The sequence below is a fragment of the Corylus avellana genome, chromosome 10 (genome assembly GCF_965113065.1).
Source record: "Corylus avellana chromosome 10, dhCorAvel1.hap1.2, whole genome shotgun sequence".
NCBI lineage: Eukaryota > Viridiplantae > Streptophyta > Magnoliopsida > Fagales > Betulaceae > Corylus > Corylus avellana.
Window position 1 is genome coordinate 4,221,292 of NC_142499.1, and position 14,377 is coordinate 4,235,668.

The 14,377-nt window shown below is 38.4% G+C and overlaps 2 protein-coding genes and 1 pseudogene across 5 annotated transcripts; 2 read left to right on the top strand and 1 right to left on the bottom strand.

Annotated features, from left to right (window-relative positions):
* The first annotated feature begins 3,222 nt into the window (after nucleotides 1-3,222).
* LOC132161609 (pentatricopeptide repeat-containing protein At1g59720, chloroplastic/mitochondrial) lies at nucleotides 3,223-5,918 on the top strand. Its single transcript, XM_059571768.2, has 2 exons — nucleotides 3,223-4,229; nucleotides 4,720-5,918. Exons 1-2 carry the CDS (start codon nucleotides 3,363-3,365, stop codon nucleotides 5,545-5,547), a joined length of 1,695 nt encoding a protein of 564 aa, XP_059427751.2. The 5' UTR covers nucleotides 3,223-3,362; the 3' UTR covers nucleotides 5,548-5,918.
* A 1,158-nt stretch (nucleotides 5,919-7,076) lies between these two features.
* LOC132161923 (pentatricopeptide repeat-containing protein At1g05750, chloroplastic) lies at nucleotides 7,077-9,122 on the top strand. Of its 2 annotated transcripts, none has more exons than XM_059572144.2 (2): nucleotides 7,077-7,185; nucleotides 7,285-9,122. In XM_059572144.2, exon 2 carries the CDS (start codon nucleotides 7,463-7,465, stop codon nucleotides 9,017-9,019), a length of 1,557 nt encoding a protein of 518 aa, XP_059428127.1. In that variant the 5' UTR covers nucleotides 7,077-7,185; nucleotides 7,285-7,462; the 3' UTR covers nucleotides 9,020-9,122. The 2 variants fall into 2 exon arrangements, with proteins under 2 accessions (XP_059428127.1, XP_088367359.1); XM_088511233.1 differs by having other exon boundaries at nucleotides 7,078-7,145.
* Nucleotides 9,123-9,376: 254 nt separating this feature from the next.
* On the bottom strand, nucleotides 9,377-10,924 carry LOC132161863 (pentatricopeptide repeat-containing protein CRR2, chloroplastic pseudogene; annotated as a pseudogene). 2 transcript variants are annotated; one of them, XR_015909366.1, is made up of 2 exons: nucleotides 10,820-10,924; nucleotides 9,377-10,682 (listed from the first exon to the last, which is right to left on the bottom strand). The product of XR_015909366.1 is annotated as a pentatricopeptide repeat-containing protein CRR2, chloroplastic pseudogene, transcript variant X2 (transcript). The 2 variants fall into 2 exon arrangements; XR_015909365.1 differs by having other exon boundaries at nucleotides 10,773-10,924.
* Nucleotides 10,925-14,377: the final 3,453 nt, after the last annotated feature.

Here is a 14,377-nt window from a genome sequence, read left to right on the forward strand (position 1 = left end):
TGATTACTTGTTTTTATTTTCTTCTTATTTTTCGCATCTCACTGGTTAGCTAAATAAATTTCCTAACTTATTAGATAGATCATGTATTACAAAACTTCTGCTTTAATATCATGTTAAATCGATGCCAACAAAGAGTGAAGTGCAACTCTCTCGATCTCTCTTCATGCACGTGACAAAAATTATTTGGTTTGTGAGATAGGTGATCTAAACATATGTTGAATGAGAAGGCAGAGGGCAAGATAAGCTGCTTGTGGCTTGCACAATTGGGCATCCCATATAAGACAGCCACGTGGCAATATTCACTCATTATAAGGCACCTTGTGTCTCTGTATCAGAGTGTCGTACGAGGATGGTTTTGATCAATTTTTCATAGTTACACATCGCGGCATGGAGCAAAGATTGAAATAATGGATTTACAACCCACACCTTGTGTATTTGGCAACTTATTTAGCCAGTGTAAGAATTTAAGATTAGGATGATCATCATAGGTCGACCATGAATCCATTGCACCCAACCAAATAACAAAGACTATATATGATGCAATATTATTAAATATCATTGAAAGACTTGAGTGTTTAACATTATTAATCCTAGAATGAGGTCAGGAGTTGTCACTGACTCAAGTTCCAATGGATAGGGTTTTGTGATGAGAGTATGGTTATATAATGATGCAACTTCACTTTTTTATTATATCTCTTCATGTCACTTATTTTCTCTCCAAGCAAAATTGTCAAACAAAAGAGATTTTCTTATATCATGTTTATGGCATAAAATCCAAAAGAAACATGGTACAACTATATATAATCTGCATTCTTAATTAGAAACCTTTTTGAAACTTAATTCATCTATGCATACTTGAATATTAATTAAATAATTAAATTTATCTTTTTATTAGCTTAAATTTTTGGAATAAATAGTATTTTAACAGAGTATTAGAAATAGGAAAACCGTGATTTAGATTAGGGGGACAAAACCAAAAATAAAAAACAAAATTTAATGAAATTTTTAAACTTTTTGGATTTTTTAAAAAGTTTTAGGAGGGGGCTAGCACCTCTAAAGCTAGATGTACATAGTTCCGCCCCTGATCAAAACTATAAGTCATGAATTCAAATATTATCTCCATCAATTCATTTCACATTTTAATTAAATAATTTACGTGTTAACTAAGTCTTAATTATTAACCGAGAGTGGTAGAATATTAATAAATTGGTCGTTTGGTCCATTGTAGATAATATGAGTGGCAATATTGTTGTCAAATAAATTGTATTGGAGGACCATAACTTCACGTATTAGGTTTTATCGTATGCCTTACTAAACAAATCAACACGTCGTCTTGACAGTTTGATTGGTTTCTATTTATAGTTTCAATTATCAACGAACTTCTTCCTCTTATGGCATTTTAAATATCTTTGCTATATCTTCGATCAACTCCCCATTCCACTTTTGTTGTAAAGTCAAATTAAGTGCGTGTGTAATTTGATAAGTACCACTACCACCACAATTTAATCCTAAAACGCCCTTTACATTATATATGGGAAAAATGTTAGCGGTCAATAAGTTTTTTATATCTGGCTCATATTCTCTTTTAAATCCAATAGATCAATCATTAGATTTATAGGATCTACTATTGATTTATGTGAGGTTTACATAAGTTCACAAATCTAATGGTTAATTTGTAAGATGAGATTGGCCAAATATGAAAAAAAAAATATTGACCCCTAACATTTCTATATATAAGGTAGCTTGGGTGGGAGAAAATTAATTATTTACTCCTACAAGGCTTTCTTTGGATTTGTCAAGTTAATACTTTGGCAGGATCACTGAGTTGCTTTTATGTACATGAATAAGAATCATAAGATAGGCCAAGTCCTATCCGATTTTCTACATAACATTTTTTGCAACAACCACTTAGTGATTGTTGTTTTTATTGTTTGGGACTCTTCACCGAGTTCTTTTTCCATTTGTTATCACCTTGTGCAGCCCTTAGAAAGGTCTGACTTGTTTATGGTTTCTTTGGGATCATTAATGAAACCATTGTTTACTGTTTGTTTCTGTTTTTGTATTGTGTCTTTTGTTTGGACTTTGTTGTTAGGGTGCCCACCTCTTTATGATTGTTCTTTGTTCAATCCCTTCTAACCTGCTTTCCTCTATTTGAATAAAAAAATAAAAATAAAAATCATAACATAGGCTAAGTCCTGTTGTCATGCAGTCCAGCCAAGGTCGTGGCTGGGAGACGACTCAACCACCATGGTTGAGAGAGACCTAACTATGTTGGGCTCGATGATCACAACACCCCCAAGTCCAAGAAAAGAAACAAAACAATTGTTTCTTAATATATTTCAATTTTCAACTCAAATATCTATCAAAATGAAATCCGACTTTATGCCGCTTCAACTTTTACCTTGCTACGTTAAAAACTCCTTGACGCTGCTCCTAGACATTATTGTTCATGCCTAATTTTTTAATGACAAATTTAGAATGTTTAAGGTTGGGGTATAAAATGATTTTTGTTATAATAAGTCCAAAAGCCAACCCTTTTTTTCTTTTTTTTTGCATGACAAAGCTAGCTTATTATTTTGACACAAATATATAGATTTAGCTATATATATATATATATATATAATAAAATTTTCAAAAGAAAAGAGAAGGCCGTAGCCAAATCCGGCCATCCCATTCCTCCGTCTTTGAAATGGGAGGTGGAGATTGCTACATAATTTCCATAATCAAAACTTTGAATGAATACTTCTTTTTTTTCTCTGAAAATTAGGGATTGGGTTGGATTCCTAGCTAGCCCGTGGAAAGTGGAAACTAGAACTAAAATGGAACAAATTTGATGGGACAAAATCTTCCTTTGGATTTGATTAGACTTTTTTAAACTCAATTTATTAAATTAACATGTATCAAAACATACATGTGAAGTTACATGTTTTATTAAAAATGCATGTAATTTCATGATATATTCAACTCAATTTAGAAGAAAGTCCCTAAGGGATAATTCAATTGGCTTTGAGATTACTTCTTATGATGCAGAAGTCACTAGTTAAAATTTTTCTTCCTCATTTTGTGTGGGCATGTAAAAATAAAAAATAAAAAAAATAATGTGTCCATCAAATATGATATAAATATTATTTGTCTTTTTTTTTTTTTAAAAAAAAAAAAGGGGGTCCGCTAGCCTAACTTTCGATTTGTTTGCTCCCAAAATCAACCGTTGGCATAGTTTTTGAAAAGTCTCAACTTTCCCGGCCACAAAACACTCAGAAAAAGCACTGGTCACTCGTCACCATTAAGAAGAAGAAGAAGAGCAAGAAGAGCTGGAAGAAGAGGAACAGCGATTCGCTTCTCTAATCCAAAAATGCCCCAACATGCGAGTGCTCCGCCAAATCCACGCTCGCATCCTCACTCGTGTCCTTCCCATCTCAACCCTCTCCTTCGCTCTCTCCAAAATCGCCGCCTTCTGCGCTCTCTCTCCCCTTGGCGACATCTACTACGCGCGCCGAGTTTTCTCTCTTATTCCGAACCAGAACATATTCTCTTGGAATTCAATGATAAGGGGTTGTTCCCTAATCGAGAACCCTTCAAGGGAACCCGTGTATTTGTTCAGAAAATTGGTTAAAAGAGGGTACCCGTGTCCGAACTCCTTTACCTTCGCCTTTGTTCTCAAGGCGTGTTCGATTGTAACGGCCTTCGAAGAGGGTCGCCAGATACATACGCGTTGTTTGAGATCTGGGTTCGGCTCGAGCCCATTTGTTCAGACCGCGTTGGTCAATTTCTATGCGAAATGCGAACATATAGGGCTTGCGAGGATGGCGTTTGATGAAATTCCTGAGAGAAATTCGGTTGCATGGAGTACAATGATTAGTGGGTATGTGAAAGTTGGTTTGTTTAATGAGGCATTGGGTCTTTTTAGGGAAATGCAGAAGGCGGGTGTTGAACCAGATGGGGTTACGTTGGTGAGCATGATTTCTGCTTGCGCTGGAGCGGGAGCTCTGGATATTGGTAGGTGGGTTCACGCGTACATGGAGAAGCAGATGATTGATGCTAATCTTGAACTTAGTACTGCACTCGTTAATATGTATGCCAGGTGTGGGTGTATTGAAAGAGCAAAGGAAGTTTTTCATGAAATGCCGGTGAAAGATACCAAAGTTTGGAGTACAATGATTGTGGGGTTGGCGGTCAACGGGCTTTCAGAAGATGCTTTGGAGGCCTTTGCTAGGATGGAAGAAGCCAAGGTAATGACATGAAAATAGTATGTTTACCTTGAGCCTTGATATGCAAATTAGCTTAGCCATTAGGACTTTGGATAAGGATCTCCTACAATTTTAATTACAGGATTCTGGCAGTTTTTTATATCAAACGGCTTAAAAAATGGCACTTATTAAAAATGTAGCATTTTACTGAGACAACCAACCAATAACATTTTCCAAGCCATTCAATGTAAGGAACTGCCTGAATTTCATAATTTTAGAATTTACAGTTTTTTTAAAATTCTAAGGATCCTTATATATCCATGTACTTTAGGCTTATAGACTAGTCCTTAGAAGTGCTGAAATGTGTCTGCTTTATTGCAATGATAAGTTTATTGAACGAAGATAGTTTTTATTTGCAAATGTTCAGATTGCGTTTTTCTTTTCCTGGTTGGGTAAAGTTCAAAGTATATAGTTAGTGTAGAAACTTATTTTTGCCAACTTATTGCAAATGGTCTTGCTTATCTCTCTTCAGGTGAAGCCCAACCATGTAACATTCGTTGGTGTCTTATCTGCATGTGCACATGGTGGGCTAGTTTCAGAAGGTTGGAGATATTGGTCAAGCATGCTTGAATCTGGAATTGAACCATCAATGGAGCATTATGGTTGTATGGTTGATCTACTCTGCCGAGCTGGTCTTGTTCATGAGGCTTGCAATCTTGTTGAGGACATGGCTGTGCCACCGGATCCAGTAATTTGGCGAACATTACTTGTGGGTTGCAAGAAGAATAAGATGTTGGATAGAGGAGAAATTGTAGCCGAGCAACTTCTAGAACTAGAACCACTAAATGCGGAGAACTATATACTCCTCTCAAATTTCTATGCATCAGTTTCTCAGTGGGAGAAGAAGAGCCAAGTGAGAAAGAAGATGAAGGAGAAAGGCATCAAGGCGGTTCCTGGCTGCAGCTCCATTGAGGTTGATGGATTTGTGCATGAGTTTGCAATGGGTGACTGGTCCCATCCAGAGACAGAGGAGTTAGCAAAAATTCTGAAAGATATTGCTGAAAGGGTTCGTGAATTTGGGCACAAACCATGGATTTCGGATGTACTACACAATGTGGTTGATGAAGAGAAAGAGAGTGCTCTTGATGAGCACAGTGAGAGGTTAGCCATTGCTTATGGGCTATTAAAGACGAAAGCACCGGCTGTAATTAGAATAGTAAAGAATCTAAGAGTTTGTTGGGATTGTCACGAAGTGACCAAGATTATCAGCAAAATCTATGAGCGGGAAATCATTGTTAGGGACCGAGTTCGATTTCACAAGTTCGTCAATGGAACTTGTTCTTGTAGGGATTTCTGGTGAACATCAATATTTTGGAGTTTCCTTGCATTTTTCAGACAACCACTTGCCTTTGAAGGTTATCATTTCATTTATGATTTCTCGAATGGCAAAATCCTCCTTATTTAGGTACTTTGCATGAGGTTCACATGTTACTCTCAAGAGCTTATTTAACGGCGTAGCAATAAAAATTATTATTATATATATAAACACTTTAGAGTAAGTATTTGAAAGCATATGTAACATTTCTCTTAATAAAATATAATGAAGCACATCAATAGAAGTCCAAGTTCGATTCCTCACTATATTTTTAGATTGCTTAGTCAATCGAGTTCTTCCTTGTAAACCAAGGTTTGTTTCTTTCATTTTTCTAAGAAAAACTTTCTGTGATTGGATGATTCTCCCATTGTAATTCTCATCACGTGTTGGTCGAGAGAGAGAGAGAGAGAGCCTCCCACCCCCTTTTCTTCTGTGTATAAAAAAAGAGGTGTTTGATGTATTCTTCTACATATCTCTTGTTATTCTGTTTTTTTAATTGAATCCCACATATTTAATGACAATTAGCCTTTAATTTATGTATTCGTTTTTTGGGAAACACTCTAATTAGTATTGAGGAATGCTAGGCTTACAAACAAATTTTATAGAAAAACTTTTACAAACTAATGTGGTATAACATGATTAGGTTTCTTAAAATTTGAACTTATCTTATATCCAATTATGTTGTGCTACATCAGCTAGTAAAAGTTTTTGTGTAAAATTTGTTTGTAAACCTATCATTTCTCACTAGTAATTCATTTATGGACAGAGTTTTCCTTCAAATTGAGTTGAAGGAATCTCCTTCAACTTGGTCTATAAAAGTGGCATGTGTTCATTTTTTTTATTAACATGTGAGATATTAGTTTTTAGTAAAATTTATTCAAACTTTGTTCATACTATTAAAAAAACATGTATTTTTTATATGCTCAAGAGACACATGTCACTTTTATAGATTAAGCTGAAGAAAATTTCTCCAACCCATTTTGAAACAAAACTATGTCCAAAAAAATCATTCCAATTCAGTTTTAAAATAAAATTTGTCCTAAAAAAAAAAATCTCAAACTCGTTTTCATCTTTATGTTAAAGCAAAATATTCTTTTAAACAAAAAAAAAAAAAAAATCTTCTAAAAAGTTTTGCCAAAAACCATGAGACAATTTCTTCTTTTTTTAATAAGAAACTAAAAACATTAACAAACAATTTTAAATATTAAATATTTACAAAATGCTCAAAAATTACGAAAACAAAAATTATCATAAGAGCATTCATGTTCGCTTATCAAATATTTGACTAAATTTTAGCCAAAATACTACATTTATCTATTTTGAACTACTTACTTTTTTTACGGCACATACTTCCGGCTCATCATTTTAACTTATAACTTTTATTATTTTATTTAAATATTATTTTTTTATCATTTAAATATAATTTCTTTATTATTATTTTTTATTCTTTATTTCCCTAAATTCCCCTTTTTATTCTTTATTTCTTTATTTCTTTCTTCCTTATCCTTCTACGGTCTCTACCCAGCACCCACAAAAAAAAATTAGTTGAATCACCCACAAAATGCAGCCATACGTAATTCCAGGCAAAAGCTTCAAATTCCCCTAGTTTTTGCAATCTCTTTTGTGAGCATTGATTTTTTCTTTTGTTGGATTTTTATGTGGGTTTGTTGTTTTTGGTTTGTGGGTGTTCTTGTTTTCATTGGGTTTGATTAATTGCTGCAGATGGGAAGATTTAGATCGTCACTGTGTTCGCGTTTATGAGAAATAATTGGAAGAAAAGGATACCCACCCTAATCGTCACTGTGTACTGCTCATTTGCCTAATTTCAGCACACATGCAATAGTAGATAAAATCGGCAAATGGTGCTCCTTCTATCTGTCACTAAACGGTATATCGAACAATGAACATTCCTGCATGCACAGCCATTGCAACTCCAACCCAACTCTCTCAACCTCCCAAAGGACCCAAACCGCCACCACCCCCGAACCCAAACCAACCCTTCTTCCCTAACCCGGAGCGTTGTGTCTCCCTCCGACAGAGAAACAAGCCCGTAGACCCTGTTGTCTTGTGGACCTCTTCCATAGCCCGGTCATGCCGGAATGGCCGAATAGCAGAGGGCGCGGCAAAGTTTGCACGCATGAGACTTGCCGACGTCGAACCCAACAACATCACATTCGTTGCGCTTCTTTCGGGTTGTGCTGATTTTCCACTAGAGAGTGTGATTTTTGGGGCTTCGGTTCATGGGTATGTTCGTAAGTTGGGCTTGGATAAGAACGATGTGATGGTTGGTACAGCGCTCGTTGGTATGTACGCAAAATGCGGTCGTGTGGATCTTGCGAGAGTGGTTTTTGATGGGATGGGTGGGAAGAATTCGGTGTCCTGGAATACGATGATCGATGGGTATATGAGGAATGGGGAAGTTGAGAATGCGGTCGAGTTGTTTGATCAAATGCCTAAGAGGGATGCGATTTCCTGGACCGCTTTGATGGGTGGGTTTATCAAGAAAGGTCACGTTGAGCAAGCGTTGGTATGGTTTCGAGAAATGCAGCTATCCGGTGTGGAACCAGATTATGTCACCATTATTGCAGTCCTTTCTGCGTGTGCCAATTTAGGAACACTTGCTTTGGGGTTGTGGATAAATCGATTTGTTATGAAACAAGACTATGGGGATAATATTAGAATAAGTAACTCGTTGATAGACATGTATTCCCGATGTGGGTGTATCCAATTTGCTCGTCAAGTCTTTGAGAATATGCAGAAGCGAACCTTAGTATCATGGAATTCAATCATTGTGGGCTTTGCTGTTAATGGCCATGCAGAAGAAGCACTGGAGTTTTTCAGTTTGATGCAGAATGAAGGGTTCAAGCCAGATGGAGTCAGCTTCACGGGAGCTCTCACAGCATGTAGCCATGCTGGATTAGTTGATGAGGGGCTCCAATTCTTTGATGAAATGAATAGTGTTCATAGACTAACCCCTAGAATTGAGCACTTTGGTTGCATAGTGGATCTCTATGGCCGAGCAGGAAGGTTGGAAGACGCGTTTAATGTGATAGAAAACATGCCGATGAAGCCGAATGAAGTTGTGTTGGGGTCGTTGCTGGCTGCCTGTAAGAATTGTGGAAATGTCAGTTTGGCTGAAAGATTAATGAATCGTCTTTCTGAATTGGACCCTGGTGGCGATTCCAATTATGTTCTCCTTGCGAATATATATGCAGCCGTTGGTAGGTGGGATGGTGCAGGCAAGATTAGAAGGAAAATGAAATCCCGTGGCATACAAAAGAAACCGGGATTTAGTTCAATTGAGGTTGATTGTAGCATTCACAAATTTGTGGCTGGTGACAAGTCCCATGCTGACAAAGATTATGTTTATGAAATGTTAGAGCTTCTATCCCTTGACCTCAAACTATGTGGTTATGTTCCTGAAACTATAGAAAAGGAATCTTACGACGATGATTGAAACGTACGTCTTATTATTGAGGTTTAGCGAAAAGAAACCTGTTCTTGGTAGATAGAAGAATGTAATATGTCTTGAAACTAATGATGAAGCTAAAGAAATCAATTTTTTTCATACAAAAATTTCTGTTTTTTTTTTGGATGAATTTCTTGTGAAATTTTGATAGCTTTTGTAATTTAAAGCCATAACAAATTGATCTCTTCATGAAATTAAACAATGAATTATCCATCTGTGAAGTTAGCACCATAGTTCCTGAAAAGTTTTAAACGTGATATACAGATAATCTTCCTACTTGTTTAATTGCAAAACCTCCTATTAGGAAGTTCATTGAATGGAAGTAAATTTAAATATACAAGCCAATTCAGTCAGTCAAAGCGGTCGATTAAATAGCTATTGTTATATGAAAAAGAATGTCGATTAAATAACTATTGTTATATGAGAAAGAATGATTATATACAGGAAATCAATCCTAATGAAGCCTGAACTTCGAGATGAACAAAAAACCAATTTAGTTATTGTAACTCATATCAAACTATGGCGTTCTCTTTTTTCCTTTGGAGACAGTTTTCTATCGAGTTTCTCCCATGGCATATTCAAACAACCAATCATGCCACCAACTCGTCAAAAGCAACTATCTCATCAAGTCCATATTATGGAAGGTCCCTTGAAAATAATTCACACAGATGCTACACCAAGTCTCTTCCCCAAAAACTTCTCTGCCACCCTCTCAGCTACTTCTACCTTCCCATGAATCTTACAAGCCCCCAGCAAGGCCCGCAACAAAGCATCATCAGGCTCCACCTCCATTCCCAAAATCAACTTCTCTGCTTCCTCCACCTGCCCCACCCTTCCGAACATATCTACCATACAAGTATAATGCTGCAGCCTTGGTCTCACGCCAAACCTCCCTTCCATCATCTCAAAATATTGCTTACCCTTGTCCATCAACCCCCCATGACTACACGCTGTCAGAACCACAGTAAAAGTGGCAGCATCTGGAATCTCTCCCGTCCCCACCATTCTATCAAACAACTCAAACACCTCAGTAAACACCCCATGCATTCCATACCCTGCCATCATTGCTGACCACGAAATTACATTCCTAACCAGCATTCGATCAAACACGTTACGTGCATTAACCAAATCACCACATTCTGCATACATAGTCACCAAAGCATTTGAATTCGCCAAATCTAAGGAGAACCCATTTATCAAAACCGCTCCGTGAACTTGCCGGCCCAGTTGTAGGGCTGATAAGCTGGCACAAGATTTAAGCACAACAGGCAAAGTGTGGGAGTCAATGGGTTTGCCGGCAACGAGCATTTGGCGGAACATGGAAAGAGAGTCAGAGAACAAATTGAGAGAAGCATAGGCTCTGATAAGGACATTGAAGAGGAAGGTTGGTCGGCGAGTGGCGAAAGAGAAGATCACGTTGGCTTGGTACAGTTGGGCACAGGATGCGTAGGCTGAGATGAGCTTGGTTCGGATGAAATCATAAGGGGAAATGCCGAGTCTTATGGTTCGGGCGTGAACCTGTTTGAGTTTTTGGAGGTTCTTGGTGGAGGAGCAGGTGTCAAGGAGAGTGGAGTAAAAGGGTATGATCTTACTGGTGGTGGCCATTTTGCAAACTGTTGATGCCGATCCTTAAAAGGTCTCTCTCCAAAACCTGCACAAAAGATTCTTCAAAATAAGCCAGAGCTCTCATTTTTCCACAATAATTTCAAGAATAAAGATAACATTAATTTAACCACATTACTTTAAATAAAACAATGAACATGACTTGGAGGAAGAGGAGTCTTCAACCTCTAGAAGGGTGCCAAACAGTCATGAGGTGTAAGGGTATTTTTGAATTGAAAAGGGAGCCATATATATATATATATATCCAGAGCTCTACTTCAGCGATGGAGAAAAAATGGGTCGCCAATGGCCACTTCTTTTTAACTAGGGTCCAAAGAAGATGGGAATTTATTGTTTGAACTTTGAGACCATCTTTTTTTTCTTATTTTTATGGGACTTTTAAAATTATTATTGATTTGAGAACGATTACTGTTGAATTTTAATTCAATTGAAATTTTAAAAAGCACTTCAATTTTGAATGGATAAAAAGATATTCCTATCATTCCTCCGATATAAGTAGGTTTAGTTTTATAGGAATTGGATTTCAAATGGAGAGAGGAGGGGGAAGCCACATAAGATTTAAAATGCATCTTCACAGCCAGAGCAATAAGTCATAGGCTGTTTACGTGGCTACTGGCCTGATTTCGAACATATTTCCTATTTCTTTGAATAAACGCAGAATTCATTAAACGGTAAAATGAATGCATGCATACTATATAATGCATAGACAATTTGGTTACATATCTTGAACTCAGACCAATTTATCAAAATCTTTCTAGTTTCCCTCTCGAAAATCAACTGCACGAATAAAGTTAATCCTATCTTCTTCATTGAAAAATATGGGATGAAAAACCATTTATCCAGCAAAAACTCTTCAAGAAGCTCAACAAGTTTTGAATGATGTAATTTGCAGAAGATATGTGATAAGTACGAATTTGTAGCCAATTGTTCGGAATAGTTTAAACCACCAAAAAATAAAAATAAAAACTTACGAAGAATAAGGCTTTGGTGAAGAAGTATACGTCAGAAGTTCAGCATGACATTTTACACTCTGTCCACGAAGGTCCGGTAGAATACCTAAATTAGCGAAACTGTTTGTTGCCATTCCTGGCATTCGAGGTCGGGAAGGAAAGTTTTGGCAAGGAGTTGGATCGGAAGTGAGGATGAGCAAAGGGATGTGGTTGAGGAGCTACAGAATACCCAATCATCTGTATCCCAAAAGGCCGGAATGGGCGAGGATGGCGACGGTTTGCGGGTGAGTTGCGTCAGTTGACAACGATAAAGGAGAAAGGGTTAGATTCGGAGGATCCTAAGGCACCCTCTTCGGCGGGATTGTTTACCGAGCGGTCATTTGTGGATGTGATACGAGCGGTGTCAGGCGTAGAGGTGAGAAAAGAACGGAAGCCCGTGTCCTCATGCATCCTCGATGTTCTTCCTACTTCGGACGGCCTTGGGAAGGGAAGCGATGGAGATGAGATGCGTATGGCGGTGGATTGCTATGAGTTGGAGAAGCCGGTGACAATAATCCAACAGAGATTGCCGAAGAAGAAGAAGAAGGGCGTCTCATTGGCGGCGGCAGCGGCCGCTACAGCAGGGTTGAGAAGGAAGAAGATGAAGGGCCTTTTTGTCAAGTGCTGGCTAAAGAAGTTCCGAGGGTTTTTTCATGTGGAGTTGGACCGGATCCTTGATGGGCTGCCTAAAGGCCTGCTGGAAGGAATGCAAGTGAAGCCCAAAGGTAATTGGCACAACGTTGGATGGTTTGGATGACTGACCCCGAATGGTCAAATATCGATCAACGGGCAATCTCTACCATTGAGATGTATATCATAGATGATGTGTTAAATCATGTGATATCAGTGATCTCTGCCAAAGATATGTGGGACAAGCTAGAAGCCATATATCTGGGGAAATCCTTGTCAAATAAGCTCTTCCTCAAGAAGAAACTCTTCAAGCTGGAGATGAAGGAAGGCGAGGACGTGATGAAGCATATCAACATCTTCAACGCTTTGATCAACAACTTGAATCGGATAGATGTTCAATTCAGTGAAGAAGATCGAGACTTGTTATTGCTTGCATCATTTCCAGATTCATATGAGCATTTTGTCACCACGCTCATGTTTGGAAAGACAACTCTCAAGTTCAATGAGATTGTGCAAGACATCATCTTTCATGCGACCATGAAGAAGGCAAATGATAAGTCCACTTCCGGATTTGCTTTGAATGTGGTAAGTAGAGGCAGAGGTTCAAACAGAGGCAGCGGGCATGGAAGGTCGAGATCAAGGGCCGGCAAGTCAAAATCAAGGTATCCAAGAAATTCCAACAGCTAGAGCAGCTCAAAAACTATTGAGTGTTGGAATTGTGGCAAGACGGGTCACTACAAAAATCAGTGTAAAGCTCCAAAAAGGGAGGCAACAAGTGACTCTGCAAACGTGGTGGCAGATGAAGCAAAATAGGCCCTAATCCTCTCAATTGACAGTCCCTTTGATTCTTGGGTGTTGGACTCAAGGGCTTCCTTTCATACAACAGCGGTACGCGAAATCTTGGGAAACTATGTTAGTGGAGATTTCAGGAAAGCGTATCTAGCTGATGGTACGGCGCTGGATGTTGTGGGCATGGGAAATGTTCGGACCAGAATACAAGCTGATTCAGTATGGAAGTTGGAGAAAGTCAAATATGTTCTAGAGCTAAAGAAGAATCTGATCTTTGTAGGACAGCTTGATGATGAAGGGCATGACATTCACTTCCACGGGGGTAAGTGGAAGGTGACATTTGGGGCTATGATGATAGCTCAAGGTAAAAAGACTGGTACCCTCTATATGACCACAGATATGAGGGATACTATTGCTGTTACGAATGCAAATGCTGAAGCAGATCTGTGGCACCAAAGGCTAGGCCACATGAGTGAAAAATGGCTCAAAGTTTTGCACTCATTGGGGAAGCTACCAAAGTTAAAGTCAATTAATATTGACTTCTGTGAAAATTGCATTTTCGGCAAACAGAAACGGGTGAGTTTCAAAACGGGTGGCAGAACCCTAAAAAATGAGAAGTTGGAGCTAGTTCACACAGATGTCTGGGGGCCAGTTACAGTCTCGTCCATTGGCCGGATGTCATACTTTGTGACTTTCATTGATGACCACTCCAGGAAGGTATGGGTTTATTTCTTGAGACAGAAATCGGAGGTGTACGAAGTATTCAAGAAATGGAAGGCCATGACAGAGAACGAGACAGGCTTGAAGATCAAAAAGCTAAGATCCGACAACGGTGGAGAGTACGTGGACATTGGGTTCAAAAGGTTCTGTTTTGAGAACGGGATCCATTTGGAACGGACTGTTCCAAGAACCCCACAGCAAAACGGGGTGGCAGAACGGATGAACCGAACACTGACAGAAAGAGCTAGAAGTATGTGCATTCAGTCAGGCCTACCCAAGCAGTTTTGGGTTGAAGCAATCAACACAGCAGCCTACGTCATTAATCGAGGACCATCAGTGCCGTTGGAGCAATGCATACCGGAGGAGGTATGGAGCGGAAAGAAGGTAAGTCTTTCATGGTTATAAGTTTTTGGTTGCATTGCTTATGCACACATTAGTGACCATGTGAGGGGAAAGCTAGACCCTAAGTCACTAAAGTGCATCTTCATTGGATATGGAGGAGATGAGTTTGGTTCTCGACTTTGGGATGACCAAAATAAGAAAGTCATTCGCAGTAGAGATGTGGTTTTCAATGAGAAGATGATGTACAAAGATA

What these genes read in the sequence shown, in the direction of transcription:
- LOC132161609 (XM_059571768.2), top strand. Translation starts at nt 3,363, where the DNA reads ATGCGAGTGCTCCGCCAAATCCACGCTCGCATCCTCACTCGTGTCCTT. An exon ending in CTAGGATGGAAGAAGCCAAG is followed by an intron (nt 4,230 to 4,719) that starts GTAATGACATGA and finishes ATCTCTCTTCAG; the next exon opens with GTGAAGCCCAACCATGTAAC.
- LOC132161923 (XM_059572144.2), top strand. Translation starts at nt 7,463, where the DNA reads ATGAACATTCCTGCATGCACAGCCATTGCAACTCCAACCCAACTCTCT.